Raw genomic sequence first — 27,765 nt, forward strand, 5'->3', positions numbered from 1 at the left:
AGTGTGAATTGTTGTATGGCAAATAAGTATAAATTTCATCTACATAAATTTAAATTTTCAGTCATGATTCTTTCTCTCATTTATGTTACTGCTTTAACTATTAAAAGAAAAATCACAACTGATATTGTAATTACTTATTTTTTCACTGCAAAACTGTTTGTCTTGGGACAAAAAAAAGGGTTCTAAAGCAAAGTACTGTTTTCAACTTCTAAAAAGAAAATAGGTGATACATTCATGTAACCAGAGTTAGTATATGATATGACTTTCTTGATAAGACCAAGGCCACAGAGAGCAGCAATATGTCATTGGTCTAATCAAGAACATTTGTATATTCAGTTAAATCCTGTTTTTCTGTCACCACATTTAACTTAAGTACCACAGGCCTTACAAGGTAGGATTAAACATGTTTGTTTAACTTTTAGTGCAATGCTAATTTTCTAGATGTTAAAACTCTTTGGAATTTCTTTGCCTTTGGCCCTAGAGTTGGAGAATGTGCTAAGATAGTAATAACAGGATTCTGCCTGTATATTCAAATTCAGGCTGAAAATATTTCACTATAATACACCAAACATTGAGTACACTGCCTGAGCTCAGTAACTCTTTAGTTGAAATCATTGTACACGAATGGTGTTGCCCTATTTGTGCCAATGGTAGCAAAGTGCTGAACGTAGATCTGTGAACTGTTATTAAATAAAGCTTATGGAACTCTATTATTTGCCAAAAGTAGCTTGTGTTCTAATAGTGACGATGGAGATGCCCAAACTACATTGCTGTTAATAAATATGGTGTTTTTCTCACAAACACTGATCCTGGTGAAACTATGTTTGTTGGAAACCCATGCACAGTTGTATAACCTTGGAGCACTGAAAAGAGCAAAACTAAACCTCAGTGTATGTTAATTCAATGTTGAGCTGGGCCCGAGGCTGCTGTGTAATGCAGGCAAACACAAGGCTGCTCTGAAGTACCTTGTTCAGGTGCTGCGGAAAGCGGCTCTTGTAATGCAGACCATCTTCCCACATTGTTTAGCATGTGTTATTGGGATAAACTGCTTCATGCAACCATGGTTGCACTTCTAGCAATGCTCAAGTTACCACAGGTATACTGCGGTGTGTGTGTGTATGTATATACATATATATATATATATATATATATATATATATATATATATATAAAAAATACTATATTATGATGGCTAGGCTAGCTAGGCTTGGCGAACAAAGATTTGGGCAGGGCTCTCCCCACATAGGTATGCCCTTCCAGCCTGTGCAGTGGATTTTTTAGGTGAGGCACAGCATGCACAGAACTGGCCTCACCCTTTAACTCCTGAGTTTCATCTGCCATGGCCAAGCGAGCTTGGGCAGTGACAGTGAAGTCCTCAGGACTAGAACCTACAGCCCCTGGTGTTCCTGGGAAGTCTCCCATCCAAATACTAACCGGGGCTGACCCTGCTTGGCTTCCGAGATCTGACGGGATCGGGTGTCAGGGTGGCATTTAACTGCCTACTATATTATAATATTATAGGTAACATATGTAATTGTTACATTTTAAGATTAAAATTACTGTTATATGTGTATCAGGCTTAGCCACCACACTAAGCAAAGTATCCATACTGTAAATGTAGATAGTGGCCTTGCCTATCCAGGCCAACAGATTTCTCTTAGCTGTTTTCTTCAAAGTATGGCTTACTCTTTTAATGTAGGTCCCTAGGGAGGAAAAAAAAAGTATTTTCATCTTCAGAGTATGAAAGGCCTTTCCCTTGAACTTTTTTTCTTTGCGTTGTTAAATGTCCACAAAATTAACTTTATTCCTGCAACTTGGTTTACCTCACTGCAGTTCTTGGAGCCCTTTCAAACCAAACTGAGAGGTCATTAATTAGACACATACTCACCAGTGAGGTCACTGAGGTGTCAGATTTCTGTGAACTGATAAAGCACTGAATATTTTCAACATAACCTGAAATTTTAAAATGTCTTAAATATCAGTCTTATACAAGAAATGTCTTTTAGAAGTGAATTAATTTTGTGGTATTCTGTACTCATTATTTTTTCATTAATTATTTTCACATAAGAACTATTGCCAGATTTTAAAATTGTCTTAGAATTCTATAGTGACAGTTTATATTTTATCCCTGAACAGACTTTCAACTGATATGCAAGATTATGGTTTAATTATTGATGGAGCAGCATTATCATTAATAATGAAACCAAGACAAGATGGGAGCTCTGGTAACTACAGAGAGCTCTTTCTTGAAATTTGCAGGAATTGCAGCGCAGTGTTATGCTGTCGAATGGCACCTCTGCAAAAAGCACAGGTTTGTGTTTAATTTCATAGCTGCTTGTTAGCTGTGCACATATCTAAGTACTGAAGGTTAATATTCTGTATGACCTATTATGATAACTTAAAATATTACAGAAATGAATGGTATGTTCTAAAATGGGGAAGGCAAAAAAAAAAGGGAAGGGAGAATTTCTGCTGGCAAGCAGTTTAGGTAATGATATGCTAAAATTGCACCCAGCTGTGCACCTGAATTTGATTTATGTACATATTGTGCAAATTTTATGGTGGGTATATGCTCAAAAATGAACATATTTGGTAACTGAACTAACTGCTCTCTTTTTAACCTAACAAGCTTTGAATAGTCTTCTATCTGGTGGTACTGCAAGAGCCTGCATTATTTATTACTGTAGAGTGATGTTTTTTTCTATTTTTAACACACATGGAAAACCACTAAAGGAAAATCCAGATGAAAAAATGTGTGCATTATCATTTTAAGTACTTCCTGACTGTTGCATTTGTTGTTTGTATCAAGTAAAACATGCCCTTCCATTACTGAAACGTCTCAAGATAGCTGAAGAACTTTTTAAGGAAACAAGCGTTGGAAATATGCGCTTCTTTTTTTCTTTCAAATGGTCATGTCTTTATCTCAGTGCTCAAGGACAGCATGTGTAACCCTTATTCACATTAACAAACATGTTTAGCCAGCACTTCAACTCTGTGGAAGTTCGTAGAAGTTTTTAGTTGCAGTTGACTTGGTACCAAATGTACAGAGGTGATAATTTGCAATGGAGAGATTTCAAGTTAAATTTTTGGACTGCTTTTGTGTCACAGTCCTATTATATTTTCTTAAATAATAAGAAAAAAGTTCAGCACAGTTAAGAAAGCAGAATTTTTCAGTCTTTAATTTCAGGATTTCTTTCAAATTGTACACTCTGTCTCTGGAACCCTCTGAATTTATTCATACACTTAAACAGCGTTAAGCAATCCCAACAACATCTTTTATTGTGCTTTGTGCTCTTCCTTCCACCTGTCCCATCTCTTCCAAAGTAGTTTGGAAGGATTTGAAAAACTTTTGAAACAAATATTCTGTAATATGAAGAAACTGTGATCTTTATGCATAATAGTAGTTGTATTGGGTAATGTTGGTTTTGTGTCCATTCAGAGAGTTTATGTAACCATCTTGATAATTTTTATCTTATTGTACACTCATGCAAAATAAGCCAACCATTTACAGAAAAGAGTTTATAACACTATTTTTTTTCCAGATTGTAAAATTAATTAAGTTATCAAAGGAGCATCCTATCACATTAGCAATTGGTGATGGAGCAAATGATGTCAGTATGATTCTAGAAGCACATGTTGGTATAGGTAAGCATGCTTTTTAGAATATTAATTCAAGTGAAATGACAAAGACCAATTTATTTCTTAAAAACAAGCAGTCTCAAAGAATCAGGTTATACATTTCATAGATGACTTTTAACAGATTTATCCCAGGAATTGTATGAGATACAGTGATGATCTCCTATTAGATCAATGTCATAACAGTATTACATCATTTTTCAAATAATTTTATCTTTTTAGTAGTCCTTTAGTTACTAAATGGCTTACTTTTTTTTTAAGGAATCATTGGCAAAGAAGGTCGTCAAGCAGCAAGAAACAGTGACTATGCAATACCTAAATTTAAACATTTGAAAAAAATGTTGCTTGTTCATGGGCATTTTTATTATGTTAGGATATCTGAACTTGTGCAATACTTCTTTTATAAGGTAGGACAATGCTTATTCTAATTATATAAATCTCAAAAACTTCCATGGTATTACCTAACTAGATACAGGTTTCGCAGCCAATTGTACAAAACAGCAATAATTCCATAAAGAGATTTTGTTGAGTGCCGGATACAATGCTGAAATGGGATTATTGTTTGTATCCTGAGGATGAAGCTTTTACATACATAGATTCTGTAACTGATGTTTAAAACCAAAATTTGCCTTGTCTTATTTTTTCATATTCTACAAATTCCATCTCAGACTGTTCTACTTATTTCCAGTACCTTGCAGGTTGTCTCAACAGTGACCTTTTAAAGCACATTGGAAATAGTGTTTGAGAATTTAGAAACTAATGTAAATTAAGTTATGCTAAATTTATTAGGATAGTGTAGATGGAGAACGGTTTTAATGAGCATCACTCTGTTTAGACAGTTTTGCTATTTCTGAATGTTGGGATCCAATGGAAGTTCTTTCAGTAAGGAATGGAAGATTATAGAAAGGAACTACCAAAGAATAATTCAGGTTTTTAGTGTTTGATTATATGTACAATTAGAAGAGGATGATGTTTGTGGTCACAGCTAGAAACATTTTTAAGTTGCTTTGCTGGAAACCATACTAACACAACAATCCATGCTTACTTATCATGGTTTGTGTCATCCTGTGGAGTGTCCTATATTTGCCTTGTATTAACTGGACTGTGCTCCTGGATCACAATTTTCGTTGCCCTTGAATTTTGAAACTGTAGCTTTATATGTTTGCTTTCAAAATATTTAATTGTTTTTCTCAATGGTAGTACTGCAAGATGTGACTGTTGATGTTTAATACATGCAGCTTTTTCTACCATTCCTGCAATGTTTACTATCACTAGTGTTATAAAACTGTGACATACATAGCTATAGCCTTGTACAGCATATAAATTAGTGCTCACATTTCACTTGATGACTGTCACTTTGTCTTTCAGAATGTCTGCTTCATTTTTCCTCAGTTTTTATATCAGTTCTTCTGTGGGTTTTCACAACAGGTTAGTTGTTCTTTTACCATCAATGCCATGTTTTCTCTTTTGCTTTTTTTTAAAAAATAGATCCTTCTGAGAAAATTTTTCTGTTAGTTCACACATTTTAAAAAGAAGAACATCACTTTTGCTGTATAGGGTTTTCAGTGGCAATTTCAGTTAAGTTACAGAAATCAGTTTTATGAATTATCATAAAAGCAATGTTACTTACAAAGTCAAGGAATACAGGAACACAAAATTTGGAAATGGCAATGCAAAATGAAATGTCTATGGAAATGCAGAATCAGTTAAGTTTAAGCTTATTGGACATGGATGGAAGAAATCCTGAAAGAGGAGTAATTGAACTAGTTGTTTGTTTTTAGAATCCAGAAGGAAAAAGGCAGAGTAAACTAGTTTTCTCTGATGTGTATGAGTAAAAGTCACAAATTTTAGACAAATAGCAGCATTTACTTAGTTGAAAAGAAAAAATAAAACCAGAAAAAATAGAGAAACAGTGAACTGCTCTCACCAGAAGTGTGCCATCATTCAGGAGAGGATCCACTATTCTCATTCCTAAATTTTTGGTGTTTTCTCTTCTCCTTGTTCTCATCTAATTTGTGCAGAAAAGATCGACCTCTTTCTTCTGAGTGAGGGAGCAAAAACCAAAGAAAGGAATGACCAAATTTAGACCAAAAAAGGTTTACCTTTTCAGGATTCAAATAGGCAAGAGTAGGATTTAACTGAGAAATAACAGTACTGTTGCTTTGAATTTGTTGAATGTCTCAGGAAAAAAGTTCCTGGAAGAGTAAAAATTACAGAACTATTTTGTCTGTTTTGGTTTTAATTTCAAGTGACTGGTAAAAACTTTGTAGGCTTTTATCAAGCATCATTAGTATTTAGATATGAAAACATATGCTGTGAAAATTTAGTTTGATTTTATTCTTTTAAGTGCCAAATATAATTTCTGAATAAAAAAGGGGATTTGACAGCAATTTTTGCAGCATAAATGATCACCAAATAGGTTTTGCGAAATAAATAATAAACAACTCTTTTTATGGGGTGACGTCTGTTTGAGGGCTAATTACAGTGACAGACATGAAAAAGTAGTTCAGTGAGAAGAATCAAAGACACACTGGGATGTTTATTCATTGCAGTCAGCCACAGCTGAAGAGCTCTGGACTATTCCCCCTTCCTCTCTGCATGTCTCCATGTTATATAGAGGATATGAAAGGGAAGGGGGGGTGTGGGTGTGCCAGAGAGGAATTTCTGCCTCCACAAGAATCAGCTGTTCAGTTTGGGTAGTTTGCAGTAGGTCTCAGCAGGAGGGGCTGATATAAGACTAAAAGTTTATCTCTTGTTCTCCAGGTGAATGGGGTACAAATGCAGAGTTTTATCAGTTAGTGGCTGTTCAGGGATGTTTGCCTCCATTCTGTAGGAGTCACTTTTCTTGAAAAAGTGACTCCTACATTTTAAATCAAGTGTCATGCAGGGAATTTAATTTTATGTTTTAATTTTAAATTAAAATAGCTGATTTACTTGTTTTCCATCTTCAGACTTTGTACGATACTGCCTATCTAACACTGTACAATATCAGCTTCACTTCCCTTCCTATCCTCTTCTACGGTCTAATGGAACAACATGTCAGTGCAGACACACTCAAGAGAGAGCCTTCCCTGTACAGGTAAAATTAATACACTGCGCCTCAAAGTTTGACTTGTCAGTTGTGGCATCTACCTCTGTTACAGCAGAAGTCCTGAGGATTTCTATGCCACAAGGCTGCAGTAGAACATCAGATACACTGCGACAGAAGGGCTGAAGACACATGGACAGTCTACAAAGTACAGTGGTGTAATTTTACATGTACATTAACAAACCACACCACTCACTTGCTGTGTGAGTGAGAGTAAAATAGAAATTACTGTTATACAAGTGAAATTGTGATTTGTTTTAGTACTCTTTATTTCCTCAAACCATGGGGAACACAAATATTTTAAGAGAAGAAAACATACTGTTTTTTCCTATATGTGTGTTTTATTCTGAAAGAAAAGAGGACTAAGTGGTAAAGTGGCGTATTAGAGGGTGGTATGTTCTGTGTGGTGTCCAACACTGTCCTTTGCAGGTTGTTGACTCACTTCTGGGCACTGGTATTGTGACTTGTTTCGGTTCTTAGTCCCTTGAAATACAATTCTTGTGTTTTAACTGCATTTGACCATCTAGATTAGGAACATTGCCCAGTTTTGATCCTTGTAGCTGCAACCACAGTACATTTGAGGGAGAGGTAACAGCAGGTAATCAAATTGAGGCAATAGTAAAGTAGGTCTGGGCCAGATAGGCTATTGTTGGACATATAAGGGTTTGCAATCTACTTTGTTAATCTGAAGGGAGAAATTACTTCATATGGTCATCAGACAGTCTTTAAAGTTCATACAGTGAACTTATTGGCTGGTAGCAAATGTTTTTGTAATTCAAGGTCTTCATTTAACTGTGTTCTGATTTACTTTGATATGTTTTATGCTGTTTGCCAAGTCGATACATACCTATGCTGTGGACCAGAACTAAAGCTGTGACACTTAAATTCTTTTGTTGTGAGAAAATACCTGCTAGTGAAGTGTTGTTGTTGTCCAATTCCTGTAATTTTTTTATGGGAAAATGTTCACGAAGTCCATTGACCTGAAGTTTCAAGTCAACTGAAAACCACTCTTTTCACGTTTCACATAAAATTAATCTTTTGTTTTGTTGCAGTAGTCTGTATATAAGAAATAAAACAGTCTCCAGAGACCTCTAGTGTTTTCATATCATATCTACAGTGGATCATCACATGCACAGCAAATACTGGAATAGAGATACCGTCTGTAAAAAGATGAAAAAGTAAATGGGTGCAGCACAGGAGGAGTGTACCATACTGTTGAAATAAGCCGAATTACAGGCAGCAGTTAAAACAGTTTGGTTAAAAAGAAAACAAAATAAATAAAAAGGACTTTTTCAGGAAGGATTTTAAGTGGTAGACAGTTGTCGTGTGGAAATGTAATGGGTTTGCATGTAATATCTCAATTGTGTTTTCTTCAAAAACCAGTGTGAATGACATAATTTGTCTGGTATTTTCCAACCTGCTGATAATGAATGCCTGTATCTTATTTCACACAGAGATGTTGCCAAGAATGCTTTGCTGCGCTGGCGTGCTTTTATTTATTGGACATTCCTAGGAGTGTTTGATGCTGCGGTATTTTTCTTTGGTGCCTATTTATTGTTAGACAACACAGTTGTGACCAGCAATGGACAGGTTAGTGTTGGATTTATCAATCAATGATAATTTTTTTAATGTTGATTGTCAAAAGAACATAGTTTTAATTGTTTTCTTCAATATTTCATGCAAGATGATAACTGTTTTATGACTTACAGTGAGATAGATGGGTTACCTGTTCAGCAAAGTCTGAACTATGCAATGGGACATACTGTGTATCAGTAAGCAGAGACAGAACTAGATACAACTTAGGAGAAATGTACGTCATAAATTCCAAGTATTCCTTCTGAATTTACATAGTGACTTTTTCATTTCATGCTTAACGTGAGTCTGACAAATATCTGTTTAACATATCAAAAGACTTGGTGTAGTAGTTATGAATGATCATAAAGGATCTTAGATATAACAAGCTTTTTAATAGTTTAATTATTTTTGACATATGGCAGCTTAAAATAATCTATTTCTACTTGCTTTGCAGTCACATGAATGCAAATTTTAAGAATTTTTGCATTTTATTTATTTTATCCATTGATATTTTGGTCTATTTTATTTGTGTGCTTTTTTTCTTTTTGCTACTTGCTTCTCTTCCTATCCTCAGCTAATGACAACCAGCACTCACATGGTAAGACTATTGTGGATTTGTCATGATATCCATTTCATCTTTCACTGTTCTTTAATTAAACTGTTAAAGAGCAGTAAAATATTACTTGAACTTATAGTTAGAAATGTTCTTTATAGCTACTCTGTAAGTACTTAAAAGGAACTTTATATAAAGTATATTGAGGTATATGAGGTCTGATAAAGAACCACTAACTTTAAAAAGGCTTTTTGCTTCCTTTCATTTTGTTATTTTGTTGTGTGCTTTTCTGTAACCTGCATTTTGTTGCTGACTATCTTTGCTATGGAATCTTTTTACTGTTGGTGCTCTAATGTGCTTGAATGGCTTTAGAAAAGACCCTCAAAGTGAGAGAGAGAATAAACTATGCAGTTTTGTTGCTTACATGCAACATAAACATTTACTAGAAATGCAATATTCAGATATCTTTAAAAACCATCTTTATGACATCTGTCAGGGAAATGAATTTCTCCTGTGTGAGAGAATGCTTGCTAAAAGGAGCTTTTCTAAGGAGAGAGTGAATTTCCATTAGTCGGAACTGTACACTGCAGTATGTCTTTTCTTGATCCATTATGCTGTTAGATGTTCAGAATTGTACATTTGCTTGTATTTTGGTCCTGAAAGTCAGAGTTATAATACAAATTTTGTGAACTGTTTGTATTGCAAATATTCTGAACTGGGTTCCTTTTTGAAATTTTAGTCATCTTCTGTTGCACACATTCAATCAAATTGTAGGGCTCTAAAGCCAGACTGATGCCTCATGTTCAAATTTGAGTGTTTATATCTACAACTAGATACCCATGTTAATATTTGATTATAAAATATGTTGCTTGAGGAGGCATTCTGAGTCCTGAGTGTCTGAGTGTATTAGAAAATGTGTTGCTATTCCACATGCATGCCTGTGTTTATTATAAAACTTAAGGATCTTGAGCTGCAATTTTAGATTTAAAGGCTTCAAAATGTTAAGTGTTCAGGAATAGTTTTACTTACGTGAGTTCCTACTTACATGAATGCTAGTAGGTGTTGATGACTATTTCCCAGTATTTAATTACGCTTACATCTGGAATAAGTCAATGAATGATTTGAAGATTGAAAGGTTTACTACTGAAACAATATGTTGTTATGGAACAGGGAAAAGGTAGAGAGCAAGAAAGGAGGTAAAAGAGCTGATGGTAACACTAATGCCATAAATGTTATATTAAATAAATCCTCCAAATTGTTTAAAGGGGTGCTGAAGATTTATCTTCTATTAATTGTTATTAATTTGTGGTATTTGCTTGTGCATATGGTGTGCTACTCTGGATATGTCATCGTGGTTGGTGTTGTATAAGAAAGTGAGAGGAAAGGAGGGCATTGTAGAAGTCAATGCACATTGTCAAATGTCATCTTAGTTTAACCATATAATAAAATGAATTTCCTGTGCGGTATTTTTTTATTTTAACATTTGATATGGAGTAAGTTAAATAGAATTGTTAAGCTGGGTTGAGAGAGACTTCAGTTAAAAGGAATAACAGAATGGCAAATACAAAACAAGAGGAAGGAAGGTAGGTGAGCAGACTGCTGAATTAGAACATAGTCACAGAAGGAGGAAGGCAAGTCTTGGATAGGCTGGGAGCAGAACATACCAAAAACTTGTTAATAAACTCGATGTTGTCAAACAGACTTGAAAAAGAATCATTCATTGCCTGAGGCATGAGTAGTATTTGAGATATTCAATGCTGAAAATACATTGTGAGTTTTTTTAACTTGCACCTTTCCATATTGCTCCATTTACCTTTCTCAGTGCTAAATCAGCAGCTTTATGGACTTGTGTCCCTGTGCTGTGACCTCACTTTCTGAGCCAATGGATGAGTAGCCAAAGGATTTGGTTGCAGCCCGATGCTTTCTATTCAGCCGAAAAAACAGAGAGGAAGGCTGTTTCAACTTTTATTTCATCTAGCAGCCTATATTGGAAATGTGAACACCACTGTTCAGTATGCAGAAACTTAGACTGACATTAGGCCCTCAGAGAGATGCCAGGTATAACATCAGAGTATTGTAAAATTTAACTGCAGGAAGAAAGTCAGTAAATGGTGTTATTTAAAGCTCCAGATTCAGATCCAGATTCTTGTCCAGTTTTACCTGCACAGGGTTTGTTAGGGCACAGAAAGTATTATAGTGATGGCATGAGCCTATAAAATTATTAATTACATATCAAAGTAAAAGGTCAAAATGCTGAAGGTTTTCTGAATTTCATCTTGTGTTCTATATACGTGGTCACACAGAGTCACTTTAAAAGTGTGGAATGGTTACTGAAAATAATGAATTTTCAGCCAGTCATATTTTTTTAAACTTATTTTCCATTCCTAGTTGATCATGTTCTCAGCCTATTTTCCTGCAGATTTCTGTCTTATGGCTGTCTGTGGTCTCCATTCAGGATTTATCACACAGCAGCACATTTGTGTGGTCACATGTCTGTGTAGATCCCCTGTGATGTAATACTGGGCAAGCTCGTACAGAAAAATTTAGATGAAATGTGATCCAGTTCAGATCCCGGCTTTGTGCAGGGCTCATTAAAATCAAGCTGCTGAAGGCTTTGCCTAGTCTTTTTCCAGTTTTGGATATCCCTAAGGACAGAAATTCCATAGCCTTCCTGGGCAACCTATTGCAGTGTTTTTCTGCCTTCATGGTGGAAGAAGTTTCTCACAATACCCAAGCAGAATATTTCTTGTTGCTGAAGAGAGGTCTGTTCCAGTTCTTCATCTTTGTAGTTCTTCAGATATTTATGGGCATCTGGCAGGTTGTTCCTTAACCTTCCTTCCACTAGACTAAAGAAGTCCTTTAAAGTCTCTTTGCAGAAGAGCCATAAGCTGCTGACCGCTTTGGTTGGCTGCCTTTTGATCCTTCCCAATTTTTTTCACATCACTCCTGAACTGAGGGGCCCAAAACTGAGTATGGTGTTGCAGGTCCCACCTCACTAGCTGAGTAGATGGGAGTAATAACCTTTCTTCAGTGGCCATGTTCCTCGGAGTGCAGCTCCATTTGCAGTTTCTCTTATGCATAGAGAGAGCACAGTATAGGCTTGTGTTCAGGCTGGAGTCCATGCAACCCCACTGCAGCTTCCTTGTCAGCAGGGCCATTGCTCTGCCAGTCTGTTCCATTATATAGCACTACTCCTTCATAAGTGTAAATCTGTGCTTTTCTCTTATTTAATTTCTTAAGATACCTGTTAGCCTGCTTCTGAAATTAGCAGAGGTCCCTCTCGACTGAAACTCTGTCATTCATTATGTCGGCTGTTCTCTATTTTTGTATTACTTGGTAGTTTGCTCATGATGTTTTGTGTCACCATCCAGGCCACTGACAGGAATATTCTAATGATATCTGCCCCAGTATCTGTTCCTACTGTGGTTCACTGATTACCAGCAGCCAAACAAACATCGAGGACTCTTGAGTCAGTGGTTCATCCAGTTTTCAGCTCTAGTAGTAGTCTACTTACCTAACCCCTACTTCCTTATTGTCCAGGTGTTAAATGCCTTGCTCAGCTGAAGATACATTGCATTCACTGCTTTCCCTCCTTAACAAGTCCTTAACTTGGTGGACTCACACTGTTGGCTGCTCCTTTCCTTCCCAAGCTTAGCTGTTTAAATGCAAGAAGCAGGTTTTGCTTGTGAAGGCTAATTATCTTGAGTATTGAATAATTCAGCAATTTCTGAGACACCTTCCACTAGGTTGTCTTACCACTCCACAGAGCGCTTTCATTTTCCCTCTGAAACAAGGATATCTCGAAATATCCTTTTTGTCACCTTCGACACCCCTCACTAATCCTAGTTAGAGCTGACCTTTGTGGGGTTTTTTTCCTCTCTACCCAAGTAATGCTTTTATGCTACCTGTTTGCTGCCTGCCCATATTGTCATCTCTTGTATGCTCATATTTTGCCTTTTTGTTCACTGAGAAACATTCTATTTGGTCAGCTGTGTCTTCTGCTGGAATTCCATGTCTTTCTGCAGAAGGGAGGTTTGTGAGAACTCATCAGTTCTCTCTCAAAAAATTCAGATCTCTTGGGCATTCTTGTCTCTCCTGGGTGCAATACTCTGAATCAAAAAAAGTCTCTTCTAAAATACAGTATCCTAACTGTTACTGCCTTTGCCAACATTTCTCTGGATCCTGAGCCTGGCCATCCAGTAGCTACTGCAGTCCAAGCCATCCTCTGTGACCTGTTCTTCCCTCCACCATCATTAGTGATCATTTCTGCCCACCTGAAAAGCTGAAGTGTTTTTATTTTGTTGTGCAGGTGGGCATAAAATCAAACACAATTTGAAAGTGTTTTATCTTTAAATGTATGTAGACATTTATGTACTTAAAAGGTTATCACATTCTTTTTTTATATTGTTACTCATCTATTTAACATGCTCTTCAACCTCCACGAAATTACTGGATGCCAAGGACATCAGAGAAGAGAGATCATAGAGAGATTGTGTTCAAAAAGACCGATGAAATTACTGCAGTTCATTTGTAAATATTATTGATCTGCTAACTATGCTACACTTGATTTTTATTAAGAAATGTACCTGTGAACTTCAGGTTGAGAGCATTGGTTGTGGTCTTTTTCTGTCTGTATGAAATCTGAAGTGTACGCACAAGAGCAAGAAACCAAAACACTTTGCACTGGATAGATCATGTAGGAATTCAGCATTTTTGCTTTGGTTTTAGTCCATGATGCAAAGCAATACATAGCTTTAAGATGCTTATTCTGGACAATTCACAAAGTAGTGGACAATGTTGCTTAAAACTGCTTTGGACCATTTTTTATAGATGTTTGGAAATTGGACCTTTGGAACAGTGGTGTTTACTGTGCTCGTATTCACAGTTACATTAAAGGTAAGGTGTGCTGTGTTTTATTCATTGAAACTTTATTAGAGCTTGTTTTCTAATTGCTGCTTACTTATATCTGTTTATGACCATGCATTGTTGTATTAGTTTAAATACAGATTTTGCTCTGTGCCTTCTTAACTGTGCTCAGAATTCAAAAATGTTTTCAGCTAATTCTATGTAGAATTCTTACCTAGTTTTAAATAGTATAATTCTATTTTATCTCCTGCTGAGTATTCTGTTGCTTCTAGATAGTAATAACACCGTATATTCTCTTTTTCTTTTCTTCCAGCTTGCACTAGATACACACTATTGGACGTGGATAAATCACTTTGTGATCTGGGGATCACTGGTATTCTACATTATCTTTTCTCTGCTCTGGGGAGGAATTATTTGGTATGAACCCTCATAAAAATTGCATTGCAAAAGTTGCTTCAGAAACATAAAGTTTCCCCTTCTTGTCCCAAACAGATTTAAATTTAGCCTTTATCCATTGCAGAACTTCATTTTAAACACATCATTATTGCTAACTGGAAAGTCCTCAGCTCTTCTTTCACTGAATGCCTGCTAAAAATCTTCGTAAAGAAGAATACAAGGAGAAGAATATCAGATGTCAGCCTATCGCTGGGTTTATCTCAGTAGTGTCAGTCAAAAGCAGTCTAAGGATTGGTTTAAGGGGCTGAGGCTGCCTATCTGAGGCAAAATGTCAGAGAGTAGGTCATGTCTATGCAGCTGGTGGCTAGCCACCTACCTGCTTGTCTTGGAAGGAACTGGCTGTAGCAGTCAAAACTAGGGTCAGGGAGTGAAACTCACACTGCAGTGCTGTAAATAGCCAGGAGTCCTGTGTCTGAGCATAGTATTGCCCTCCTTAGCAAAGTAGATTTACCGTAGGTCTCTGAGCACCTACTTATTCCCATTGGTAACAAACTCTTTAGGAATTAGTATAACTCTTATACATAGCTGATTTAAAATGTTGGGGGTTTTTTCTGTTAAAAAGTTCTGTGTACTTGAAACTGAAAAATTTGGGGAAGGAAATCAAGTTGAAACAAGTTCTATTCCTTACTGTGCCTGATTGCCATCAGGAACTTGAGCACCCAGTTAAAAGGCCATGTTTTCTAAGTTACTCTGCTGGAGCTATTCTTTGTATACATAACATTTTGAGGGATGAGAGAGAAGGCAGGGGCTAGCTATTGCATGGTGATTAAAATGCTGTTTAATTTGGAGGAAGGATTTGTATTTCAATGTGTCATTTGCAAATGAGTGTGTTTTGCAGCTGCCTGTCAACTCTTTGGAGATTCAGCTGCCTCTTTTTTCTTAGTAAGATCAGATGGCAGTTTCTTCAGCATCAAGAGAAAAACAGTTTGCAAAAGTGACATTTTCCCTGATAATGTTTTCCAGCCAACCTTGCTGTGTATTAGAGATGTGACTATTTACATGCAGCCATGCATTTTAACTTTGTTATCTTTTTAGAATGCAAATACCATCAAATTTTGGAAACTATCAGGAAACTGTCCTACTAGTGAGAGGCCTTTATACTGCATTACTGCAGATTGACCCTTGATTTTTGCTCTCAGTAATCATGGCCTCTGGTTCCCAGTCCCATATAATGGTGGCATTTTACTGACCATTGAACTGCCATGGGATACAGGGAGAGATGGAAATGAAGGTGTTGAAAGTGGGGTTAGATAACAATGTGGTGGGCCATTGACTTAAGAATTAATTAATTAATTAATTAATTAAGAATCCTTGTGGGTCCCTTCCAACTCAGAATAGTCTGTGATTCTGTGACTTAGTTAGGGATCATAAGATGAAACCATCAGATTTACTTAGGAGAGTCTGAGAGGTATGAAAAGAGGTGTGGTTTATGAGCCTTTCTCTGAGGATACATGTGTGCCTTAGAAAAGAGGGAAGTGGTGGATGGAACACTGAGAAAAAAGGTGGAAAATACCTGAGACAAGATAAAGGTACCTGGAAGAACATAAACAGCTTAAGAATGTAACTTAGTTTATCTTTGCAAGGGAGAGACACTATGGCAGGGAGGAGAAGATGGTATTTCCTGCAGCCTGGAAGGTGAGAAGGATAGTTATCTTCAGTCGGTGCATGTTTAACTCTCCTTTTGAGAAAGCTGGGCAGGGGATGGATGAAATCCCACAATGTGGGAAGCTGAATCTGTAGCATTTCAGCACTGTCATAATTTTTATATTTAGCATTGTCAGCCCTTTTTTTGGATGATGAAGTGTAATATTCATTTAATCGTTTTTTCCTACCAGGCCTTTTCTCAATTATCAGAGGATGTATTATGTGTTCATGCAAATGCTGTCTAGTGGTCCTGCATGGCTGGGTATAATTCTGCTCATAACTGTCAGCCTTCTTCCAGATGTTTTGAAGAAGGTCTTATGCAGAGAGTTGTGGCCTACAGCAACAGAAAGAATCCAGGTAAAAAAATATTTTTCACTCTGAAGTTTTTCATATCAAAAGTCTCTAGTAATTAGTCCCCTTTTAAGGTCAGAGATAAGATTAGTACAGGGGTTCCCCATCTGAGCAGTATGGTGAAAGACACTGCCTGTTATTTACATGGTGGTATTAACCTGAATCCTGGGGCAACCCTTGTGCCTCCATATGGACAGCCAGAGGGAAATCAGTTGATGAGAATGGTGGGAGGCAGGTACATGGCTCAACATGATTTCTGATTAAAGGAGATAGGAAGAGCAAGGGGATTGGGATCTCTGTGAGTGTTGATAGAGGGCACTTACATCTGATAATACCCTCAAGCCTTTTACAAAACACATGCATTAAAACATACTTATATCCTATTAATCATTTTTTCTCTTTAATATTTTGACTTATATTTTGCCTGTTCTGATCTATTATTTCTACATAAGTGTGTCTTGCCGTGCCAATAGGAAGAGCATTTTAAAGTCTATTGTCTCCTTTCATCTGATCAGCCAAAAAAGAGGAACCCCTGTGTAAACCCAGGCCTGCTCTGCTGAGGCTGGAGGGGAAGTCAGGTTCAGTGAGAAGCATGGTGCTGTGCTGGGGACATCAAACCAGCCTCAGGAGAAACTGTTACCTCTGTTTGAACCCCAGGGAACTTTTATATATTATATATGTTATCTATTATATATGTTAGACTGTGAAGGATGGTAGAGGTGTTGAACCTTAATGTTACTGCCCTTGACTTTTCAGCCCATCAACTGCCATTGGTAGGTTAAAATAATGAGTTACTGGCAACTGTAGGGATTAGGTAGCACTTTGATGTTTATTTGAGAAGGTACTTTACATTAAGAGGAAAGAAATAAAGGAGCTTTACTGCCAAGAAAAATAAAATTTCCCTTTGGTAAAGGTAAACCCCCTTGCCATTGTATGGTGTTCCTAAAATGTACAGGTGTAATAATATCTCACTTTAGGAGGGCAGGAATGAATAAAGAATAGCAGTAAAGCATTCCCAGGCAGATCAGTATTTAGTGGGTTTTCATTTTTAGGTATTTGACACATCATCTTTGCCATATGTGCTACTTGTGGAAGAAGTTAATCTCAGTATAGGCTCTGCATGCTTAATTTAAAAGTCTAAATAGAGAATGAGCATGGGTTACAGCAAAAAGTCAGGCTAGTGAATAAAAGCCCCATACATAGCTATTGCAGCATTTCCTGGAGACACTGTCTATTAGTGCTGGAAAATGAATCAATGTAAAGCATACTTTGGGCTCAACACTTGCATTATTCGTTTTTTAATATTTAGTAGAAAAATCTGTGACTTTTAACCAGTTATATCCCTTGTGTTTCCTTTTCCCTCTCTTTGTTTCTTCCTGTCTTCCAATCTGCTTTGTCTAAATAACTGCTACCTTGCTTTAAACATAAATGATGCTCACGGTTGCTTCCTACATCTTCTGGGGAAATCAGACTAAACATCAGTGCCTTTCTGTTGAGCAGTCCACCATCTTTATGCTTTCTCAGACTTCAAGCAGTCTAAGTTTCTAATGGAATAAAAGGTGACTTTTTTCTGCCTTTCTGCATGCTTGGCCATTTCATTCAAAGGACAGTAAAAAGTTTATCGTCAGAAGTTATTTATCTTACTCATTATCTCCATTTGTGATTCATATCAACTATATTTTGAAGACTACTTTTTGGTACAGTTCTTTCCTTCTGTTTATCTCAAAGATTTTATGAATTGTTGTCACAGTTCATCACTGTCACTGTCATTTTTGTCACTGTTGTTACTGCATTTCACAGAATGCCTCTGCCTCAAGAATCCAGGATTTTTATATTCCCATTTTAATCACTGATCTGTCTATAGGTGGATGCATGATGTGTTTTCATTGTACCTGAATAAATGCAATAGTTGCCTCACAAAGAAGTGACAATTGTGATTAGACTGATATTACTACCATCATACAGAAAATGTGGTACTGGAAACCATTTAAGCAACATTTGGAACATATTAATATATCTTTTCCACTGTGATAGAAAAAACACAACTTTTTGTTAATAAGGTTTTTTTGCAACATGTATTTTGAAACTGAGTTTTTCTTATATTCCCTTTTATTAAATTCTGAGCTCTTTCTAGAAGGAAAGCAGCTCAAGACCAGAATTATATGACATTACGTAATATAGTGTAAAGGTGGAAGAAATGCAAGTAAATCTTGTTTCCCTACCATCTGCAAGAAAACTGTTTTTTACTTAATACTGTGAAACTGTTGGTTTCCATTACAGATATGATATCTTTATTTCTGAAATGGTTCAGATAAAAAGCATATTTCCTCTTTTTTTGCCCCCTTCAGAAATATACAGTCAATAAAATTTACTGTAATTATGTAAGTCACTGAAAAATTATACACAGGTTTTTTCACTAATGAAATTTCTGGCTAAAATTGGCTTTTAAGTGCCTTAGGATTGGTTTCAACTGAGCTTATAAACAATTATTTTTAAATTTACTGCATTGCTATAAATTATAATATTGCTTTCTTTTTAAAAAAGGGCCTTCTGGAACAGTTGTAAATATTAACATAGGATGATCAATCAGCTCTCAGGGTACTAAATTATTTCTACTCGGGCAATAAGAATGCATAAAGCCTTTGAAGCAATTGACATCCTTCTAAATTTTTCATTTATTTGAGTGTCCTTTCTTTGTGTGGTGAGTGATTGTTTGCCATCATTGACATTCAGATGTTTTTAGCATTCCAGATATGGACTGGGTTTTTTTGAGAAACCTTTTCAGTGATACATATATATATATATATACACACCCCTACAGACATATATGTACATACAAGTATATGTATATATATGTGCACGTATATTGATGTATGTATATACAGACATATGAACTGTTGTCTTTCTTGGGCTAAACCCTTAATTTTGCAAAAGCTTTGGAGGAATCTGTTGCCTTTTGGTAATTTCAGTCAAATTGTGCTTATTTCTCATACATATAATCTCTGCAACTCTCTGGCTCAATGAAACAAGCTGAATTTTGTGCTTTAACTGGTGATTGTGCATCTGCAAGGTTTCTTGTGGCCTTTACTTTTGAAAAGCAGTAAGGTGGTTTTTTTTTTTTTTTAGTATATCCAGTCTATATTGACTGTATTTTCTCTTTCTTTTTTCTTTTTTTTCATTAATAGCAGAAGTTCATCCTCTCTGTTAGGGAAAATATAAATTTACTTTACAATATCCTATTTCTATTTTTATAACTGTCACTTTGATAGACAGTGTTTCAGCATTGCAAGTACTTTGTAGCCAAAACACCACGTGTTTAGTTCCTGAACTGTAAATAACTTCTGTGCTTCCATCCCTTTTTAAGAACTCCTTTTACTTTGTTTTTTGACTGATGATTTTTTGATGATTTTTTTTACTTTGCTTTCTCTCAATCATAAGCTTAGCCCATCAGCCACCTTAGGCGATTTCTATCTTTTGCTGTGCTTGGGGAAAGCCAAAGCGGTACTTTTGCCTGGGGAATCCTCTCTGGAGACTCATCATTCTTGTTCCTCAATGGGCTTAGCTGCTGTTGATCAGCTGCACAGGGCGCTTAGAAATCTGGTCACCAGAAAACTGCTGCCTTTGTCAGGTGTTGGGCTCCTCTTCTCTGGAAAACAAAGCAATGAGCTTGCTGTTGCAGTATTTGAATCCTGTGCAAGAAGTTTCCTTGGCAACTCTCCGGCCCTCTTTCCACAGTGTCATGGCTAAGCTGTAAGTCAGCCCTCATTAGCACTGGCCCAATCACCATGGTGTGTGGCACTCCCTTCAGCAAGCCACTTGTTCTGGGAAGTAGAGAAGTGGATGTCCACTCCTTAATTTGGAATTGATTTGGCCTTATTGTGTCACAGGGACCTCTCCTGTTTAGTGCAAGAAATTGTCAGAAGGGCAAAACACACAGCCCATAGTACCAAGTCTGCTCTAGAGAGTAATTAAGTATTTTTAATGAAGTTTGAAATAGACTTAAAAGTATCTTCAGAGTGGCTCAAAGAATTAACCTCAGGACCCAGAAGTACAAACCTTGTTTTGTGCTGGATCATCTTTTTTTTTTTTAACTGTCAGAAAATCCATCCCTTTTACAGGACTTTGCTGTAACAGTTACTTACAAATGGTACAATTTATTCACATTTCCCTTTTGTATTAGCAAGAGTCTCACTGTTTTTCCTCATCCTTACAGAGGAGTATGAGACATAAAACAGCCCTAAATGCACTGACGAACAACGATGGGCCACTTCTTGAAGGAAATATTTCAGCTTCCGAGCCATAATTAGATCAAAGCTAGGTAACAGTACTGTATGTGTTGCCAATTTGAATTAATTTCTATTGGTGAACTGTGCTATTTACAAATCAACTGTTTCCTCCAGAGTTTTTGATGTACTTGATCAATATTGATAGAAAATCAGTATGTTTTTCTTGGAGAGCCTAGTTTTTGCAAGAGATGTTCCATGCCACAGGTAAGATCTTTTTGTCTTGGAAACTTAATTGTGTAAAGCAAAACAATAAATCAATATATCCCTAGTCACGTCCTATAAATACTTTGTTTTGTGTGTAGGTGTTGTGCAACATTTCTTCTGTAAGAACTGCAGTCACTATTGCAGCATGTGTGCACATTACACGTATGAGCTGTTGTCTTTCTTGGGCTAAGAGAGTAGTGTAGAATACATAAAGTCAGAGCTAATTCTCACCCAGTTTATCCATCATCTCTCATGCTCTTGAATACACATGTAGACCAAACGCATACAGTAACAGGTGAAGATTATCACAGTAATTACTTAGGTCAGAAGACTGCGGGTGTACATCTGACAATGTCTACCATAATACTGTCTTCCCCATAGACCAGGGCGTTGCTGCACCACTGCCTTGAATCAAGAGAGAAGCATGGTAGTTTGGCCAAATATCTGAGACAGCAACATGAGTGGGGAGCTCCTAAATTCCCCAAGCATTAGCCAGCAGAATGAAGTTCACTGCTTTACATTATCTCTTTGCCATGCCACTAATTGCATGAACAACAAAGTACATTTTTTACTCAAATACGTTCCCATCTGGATGCCAAGTCTGTTCCAGTCCCTTTATTCTCGACTGAATTTAAGTGAAGGTGCAAAGTATCAGTATGTGAAGAGGACAAATGTCATGTGCTCTGTGGGCTGTAGGACTTCAAAGTCGCTCAGGGTGCCTTTTGATTTGCTTTTAATGACTGTTAGACAAGGAGTAGTAGAAAACTCCAGCTTTCTTGAGGAGCTTTAGGCATAGTAGAGGTGCTTGCCTCAGAGACAGATGTAGGAAAAAACCCAATATTTTATTTTTAGAACTATGCAGGGTAACTAAAATGCTTCACTTTCTAGCTGAAAGAATGGGATAGATAGTAATCAAGCAGTGCATGTCTACTTCCTCTGACGTTTCCAAAACAAAGTCTGCTAATATGATCTTTCTGTATTAATGCTGATATTTGATCTATATATGTGTTTAAAAGAACCCAGCTTCACTGTTGGTGAGCAGTTCATTATAGTTTTGTGACTTTTCCAAGACTACCTGTTGTAAGAGAGCTTACTAATTGCTCTTGGTTATGCAACGGTAGTGTTTCATAGTAGTGTTTCAATTGGCATTGAAGTGTAATGTTACATGTCAGTCCAAGTTCTAGAAACTACATCATTAATATTAATTTTGTGATTTTCTCCCTTTTGCCATTGTATTCCAGTTAACAGGGAAGAAGGAAGGGGATAATTAAGAATAGAGGATTCACTGCCTTATATGGCATTCATGGAGAGAGTGGTTGATAACATTGATTTGAATCATGCTTATAAGGCACTTAAATCTTAGATATCATCACATAACCATACCTCTATACCTGGAAATTTTATGTGTATTTAGTGAGAATAATTTTATATACTCACTGGGGAAAGTGCTGTGCTGTTTGTGCACATGTTCCAGGCTCTTGTCCTGCAGCGGTGGTGTTACTGGAGTCCTGAGAATTGCCTGAGTGGAAGTGCTGATTCTGCCAGAGTATAAATTGATTATGTGATACAGATAAACTTTAATAGATAATTGGATCAAAATAGTATTGTAATGTGTAGTATAAATTGCCTGTATAGATGCTACATGTAACCTAAGCAAGTCCAAAATTCAATACTGCTTGGAAGTACAAAGCAAGTCCATTAAACTTCTGGATCTTATATCTATTAGCACAAACTGACCATAAAGAATTCCCTCTGTTTGGAAGTACAGAGCAAAGTACTTGAATCTGTTCTGCCTTAAAATTCCCCATAAAAAGTTGTGACTAAAAAAGTTTGGAGATAAATAAATGTACCAGGAAATATTGCAAAACTAAATATAAACTTCATTTAAAGCACTTTGATATGAAAGCAATCCTCTTTGTCTTCATCTCTTCTCTAAAGAGCCCATTATCAAATTTAAAGATTGTGTAAAATCATGTCTGGTTCTGTGTGTCTTAATATAAAACTGATGATACTGGAAGTGGTTGATTGCAAAACAACACAAGAGGTTATCCTTTCACATGAAACTAATAGCCAGAGTGGTGATTTAGTGAATGGCATTATTACGCAAAGAGCGCAATGGCCCTATGAAAGAACACAATTATATGCTTTTGGTTCCAATATTATCTATTTACTGTGCATTTGTTTCTCTTTTCCCCTTTAACAGAATGCATCAAGGCACTGTCAGGAGCACATCTCAGAATTCACACCTCTTGCCTGTCTGAAAAGTCCAAGATACAGGAGCAGCGACTGCAGCAATTCCCCAGCAAGAAGGTCTAATTCTCATTCTAAAAAAATGATGTTTACGCGCTGGAGAGGTGTTGATTATTCAGTACTTCCATCTATCTTTGGCTATTCAAATAAGCATTGCCGTTCCAGTGCAGGTTACCACTACAGTGGGTCAGGTTTGGAAACGTCTATATGACAGAACACCAAGTCAAGCCTTTAAAAACTGTATTTTTGTTTATTTCCTTTTTCAGGAACAAACATGTCACAGAAATATATTAAACTGTACGTGGCTTTTGCTGTCTGAGGTAGTGTTCAGACAAACAGGATCAAGAGCTAGAAGTATGAACCCTTCTAGGCCAATAGGCCTCTTTTTATGTTTTGAACTACTGAAGCAATGAACAATCTGCACAGTCTGGTACTGTGAGACTGGTAGCACTGAAAATCCTCTTCATCCTGTGTCAAGACTTCTGTGCATTTACTGCTTCTGTCATCTTTAGTAATTTTCTTGTTACTTGAAGTGTATAGTTTCAGTCAGTGACCTACATCTTGAGATCAACAGTTTTAATTTTCAGCCAGAAGCAATGACCTCAGTTATCTCAAAAGAAAGTTTCCTAAAGCATATTTAACAAATGCTGTTTCTGATTTTCCTCTGTCCTTTTTCTTTCTTTGCTCTTTCTGTAGAACAAACTGGTGTTTCCTCTGTGCAAATCTACTTTCAAGAAACACTCTCTAATGTTCACTTCCTTGTAAGTGGCCAAATCAGGGCTATGTTTGGTTTTCAGCTAGTTTTCCCCTGTAGAAAGATAGGCAAAACAATCCTTGTGTAGAGTATGCACACACTGTATGAAGTCAAGTTGGCTGTTAAATAGGTAAATATCAGCAGTGTTGGTATCTACTTACAAACTGAATGTAAGCCTTTTGCCTAAAAGGTCTTTGAATTTGTCAAAGATGCAGATGACCTGGTGTTCCCACTTCCTGTCCCTGTGATTGTAAAATAATACATAGGAGAAAGTATTATATATTAAGCCTTTTTATTTTTTTGACACGGTTTTTTGGGTTTGGGTTTCTTTTTTTTTTTTTGAAGAAAAGCTGTTTTGTCCAAATAAGCGTCTTTTACTATCTGAATTTGTCCTCTTAATTTGTGTCTGTATGGTTAAATACTGGCTAATGGGCTTGGTAGAGGTATGACAAAGCACAAGCTGTTAGCAAGCAAACCACAAGGTGGCACACGGCTCTTGACCAACAGCTGAACCGCATCTGGGATAGAAACTACTTTGACTGCAAGGATTCTCTTTGAATTACTTTAGAATGACAGCCAACTTGCACTTCTGTTTCGTCTGCGACATTTATGTTATCTTGTACTAATTCAACTATTAGCAGTGTCCTTGTCTTGTTTCTTTAGTCCAGTGTTTTATTTTGGGGTGCAAAAATATCTGAAGGAGTAATCTGATCTCCATCAATTTCAGCCTGATGGTTAGAACTCGTTATAACCATCCTCATTCAATACCTCTGTGAGGACATCAGCTAAAAATTTATTTCAGTTTGAAAACAAAATATTTGGAATCACACCTGCAGCCTTTATTGGAAGACCTGGCCAAGACATTGTTAGTTGTGGCAGATGGTGGCAGAGAAAAATTATTTCCCTTTTTGTGTTTAAACAAGAAAAAACCACTAAGTTTACTTAATAATTTACCTTTTAATAAAAGAGAAACCAAATTACTAGGAAATTTTCCTCACAGTATTCCAAATGATTTTCACATTGAACAGACAGTGAATTATTATTAAAATGCCCTGGGTCAAGCAGAGATTGTAAAGTGATTTGTGAAATCTTTAGTATACCAAAGATAACAGAATTTTACAAAGTCTAATGGTGAGCACCACAGACAGATGTTTTTTATCATTTAACATGTAGCACTTTTAAGTTTCAAAGAATGTCCTTATAGCAGTAGCATGTTGAAATACATGCATGTGTGGGTGTGTGTACATATACTTGCCATTGCAGACTTGAATGTTGGTCAGTTAGAACTGTCCCCTACATAAAACACTGGTGTATATATTTTTTAAAAGTTCATATGGGTATAAATTTTATACCAGTAGCAGTGACAAATTTCTTGTGTGTAGTTAACAAATTATTTGTAATGTATTTTTTAGAAATCTTAAAATTGCCTTTGCACTGAAATATTTTTCATACTGTAGCTATTTATAAATCTGTTTTACGCATACATTTGTTAACACACCATTTCTATTTTTTTTAAGTATATGTTTTGAAGGCTTTTTTTATACCTATGAGTTCTGGCCACTTAAATTTAGCCTAGAATGGAGTTGTGGCTGAATGTTAAAATTCTAATGAATGTCAAATTAGAAATACAGGTCTGTTGCTCTGTCAGTTTCACCCAAATTATTGCTGTTTTGTTGGGATTTGTCGTAGCCATGATTAGAGCACTCTACCTGCAGTGCTTTACTATTATTGTGAGCTTTTTTACTCTATAAAGCCTCCTGCTTTTTTAATTCGTGAGTTCTGTCTTTTAGCCTTAAATAAGGATATTTTTGCTTGATGTTTTTGAAAATGCTGCATTCCTGTTCTGCCTACTAACAAAGCAGTTCATGGCAAATTTCATGTGGCCCTCCACTTAGAAGTTATTGACAGCAGTGTTCAGGCTGACACACCTATACATGTGCTTGAGAAATTTTAGTTAAAATGTCACTTTTTGGAGGAGAAAGAATGCTTGAATTTAAGTGGAAGTTACTGCTTTGATTTAGCAATACTTTTACCTTTAAAAGTTGGTGCTGTTTGTTTGTTGAAATAGGCTGTTTGATGGAAAAAACATAAAACATGAACATCACTTGATGTGTTTTTGCTTCAGTCCCTGTTACGATTGCCATGCAAACTTAGTCCACTGCAGCAGGTGTTAACTTGGAGTTTCACTGTAAATGGATCAGATGAAAAAGAACTTAGAACAAAATGCATTATAATGTTTTATTATGGATGGGACACTGAAAGGAGACAAGTTTTTACGTATCAAGAAAAAAAAAGATTCAAGAGGAAAAGTCTACAAATCTATATAACTTTCTAACTTGCCTTGTTTAAATTGTTGCAGCTTTAACAGCATAATGTCTCCATAACTGCTTCTATAAATGTCTTGAAACTGGTAAGCGCTAACCAAATGTATGTGAAGACTTAGAAAGTATTTCAAGCTTCTTGGCCACTGAAGTTCATATATTCCTGCAGTGGCTTGTGGCAAAAGATCTTTTTGTTTTACCATGTACAATAATTGTTTGTTCAGCCTCTTAATGTAAGAGCTTACAGTTTACTTTCTTGCTTGCATTAGCCTGTTTGTCTTTACCCAACTGGCTTGCAAAAATAAAAGGAAAAAACAGCTTATTGAGGAACTGCACTACTTTCCTTTTGGAAGCCAGTGGGATCATTGTGCTCATGCTACTGTCTGCTATAAAGGCTTTAATGGAAATTTGTGAAAGTATTACAAAGTGAAAAAGTATGTGATTCTACTTTGCAGAATAATCAAAAATCAGTTTATATAGCTTTAATTTTTTACCTTATGAAGATTCACAGGATTTCAATTTGTGTTTTCTTGGACATAAATTCTGTGCTATGTACACTTTGCATTTTAATGTCCTTTCATGATCTAATGTAAAGTAGAATCTGCGAAAGTTGCTGTATGGGGGCTGGGGGCTAGTTACCTGTGCATTAAACATTAAAGATGTCTATAGTCATCAGCACCAAATACTGACACTTATTTTTAATTGTACAATTATAGGTGCATTTATTTGAAAATAAATCAGCCTTCAAATCCAATGTTTAGATTATCCTATACTACTTCATTTATTTGATTTGAAAAGTCAGTGTGTGAATACATTACTGTAAAGTTTCTTTTCAGTGCTATTTTTAACTTTCATTTCTGTAGACAACCAAATATAACTTGTTTATATTCAGTCACATTTTGGATCCTTATGTAGAATATATAAGCAGGAGACATGAATCTGCTTGCAATAAATATAAACAGTCAAGACTGGTTTAAGTTTGCTCACAAATAATCACAATAATTCTAGTATGAATATAAGATGGTTTCATATTAGTCTGTAATAAAATGTAAGTAGATAACAGAAAATGAAATGAGTGTTTGATTCTGTTATTGAATATGCTTGTTGTCACCCTCATTTCTCCTCATACTGGAGAGGGTCCAGCGGAGGATACAAAGATCATAAAGGGTCTGGAGCATCTCCTTTATGAGGAGAGACTACCGGAGCTGGGCCTGTGCAGTCTGGAGAAGAGAGGCCTGAGTGGTTATCTCATTAATGCATATAAATGTCTCAAAGGTGGGTGCCAAGAGAATGGTGCCAGACTGTTTTCAGTGGTGCACAGGGACAGGATGAGGAGCAGTGGCCATAAACTAAAACATATGAAGTTTCACCTCAACATGAGGAAGAACTTCTTTGCATTGAGGGTGGCCAAGCACTGGAAGAGGCTGTTCAGGGAGGGCGTGGAGTCTCCTGCTCTGGAGACATTCCAAACCCACCTGGACTTGCCTCTGTATCACCTGTGCTAGGTGACCCTGCCGTGGCAGGGGAGTTGGACTAGATGGTCTCCAGAGGTCCCTTCCAACCCTAACAATTCTGTGATTTTCAGAGAGTATATGTAGTCAGCTAAAAAAAGCAAGCTCACAAAAAAGTATTCAGAGAAGGCTGGAACATGAGCTGGGTGGGGGATTTGTTGCAAAGCTAATAGAAATTGGTACTGGTCCAGGACAGCTTTGTTCCTCCTGCACAGATTGGATAACTGCTAAGGTTCTTTCCAGAGTAAATTCGTAAGCTACACACAAGAA

The 27,765-nt window shown here is 36.5% G+C and overlaps 1 protein-coding gene across 3 annotated transcripts in view; it reads left to right on the forward strand.

Moving 5' to 3' along the window:
- Window positions 1–27,049, forward strand: part of ATP11A (ATPase phospholipid transporting 11A) — a 116,322-nt gene extending 89,273 nt beyond the window's left edge. Inside the window, exons 20-30 of one of the 3 annotated variants that reach the window (XM_071569848.1) lie at window positions 2,137–2,311; window positions 3,543–3,645; window positions 3,898–4,043; window positions 5,005–5,064; window positions 6,588–6,715; window positions 8,179–8,314; window positions 13,683–13,748; window positions 14,032–14,135; window positions 16,010–16,175; window positions 20,383–20,487; window positions 22,863–22,950. In XM_071569848.1, coding sequence (XP_071425949.1) covers window positions 2,137–2,311; window positions 3,543–3,645; window positions 3,898–4,043; window positions 5,005–5,064; window positions 6,588–6,715; window positions 8,179–8,314; window positions 13,683–13,748; window positions 14,032–14,135; window positions 16,010–16,175; window positions 20,383–20,472 — 1,174 coding nt within the window. In that variant the 3' untranslated portion in view covers window positions 20,473–20,487; window positions 22,863–22,950. Of the gene's footprint in view, window positions 1–2,136; window positions 2,312–3,542; window positions 3,646–3,897; window positions 4,044–5,004; window positions 5,065–6,587; window positions 6,716–8,178; window positions 8,315–13,682; window positions 13,749–14,031; window positions 14,136–16,009; window positions 16,176–17,639; window positions 18,981–20,382; window positions 20,488–22,862 lie in introns of those variants that run through there. The other 2 variants (XM_071569772.1, XM_071569941.1) reach the window with 2 other exon arrangements.
- Window positions 27,050–27,765: the final 716 nt, after the last annotated feature.

Source organism: Pithys albifrons, chromosome 1, assembly GCF_047495875.1.
Source record: "Pithys albifrons albifrons isolate INPA30051 chromosome 1, PitAlb_v1, whole genome shotgun sequence".
NCBI classification, from domain to species: Eukaryota; Metazoa; Chordata; class Aves; order Passeriformes; family Thamnophilidae; genus Pithys; species Pithys albifrons.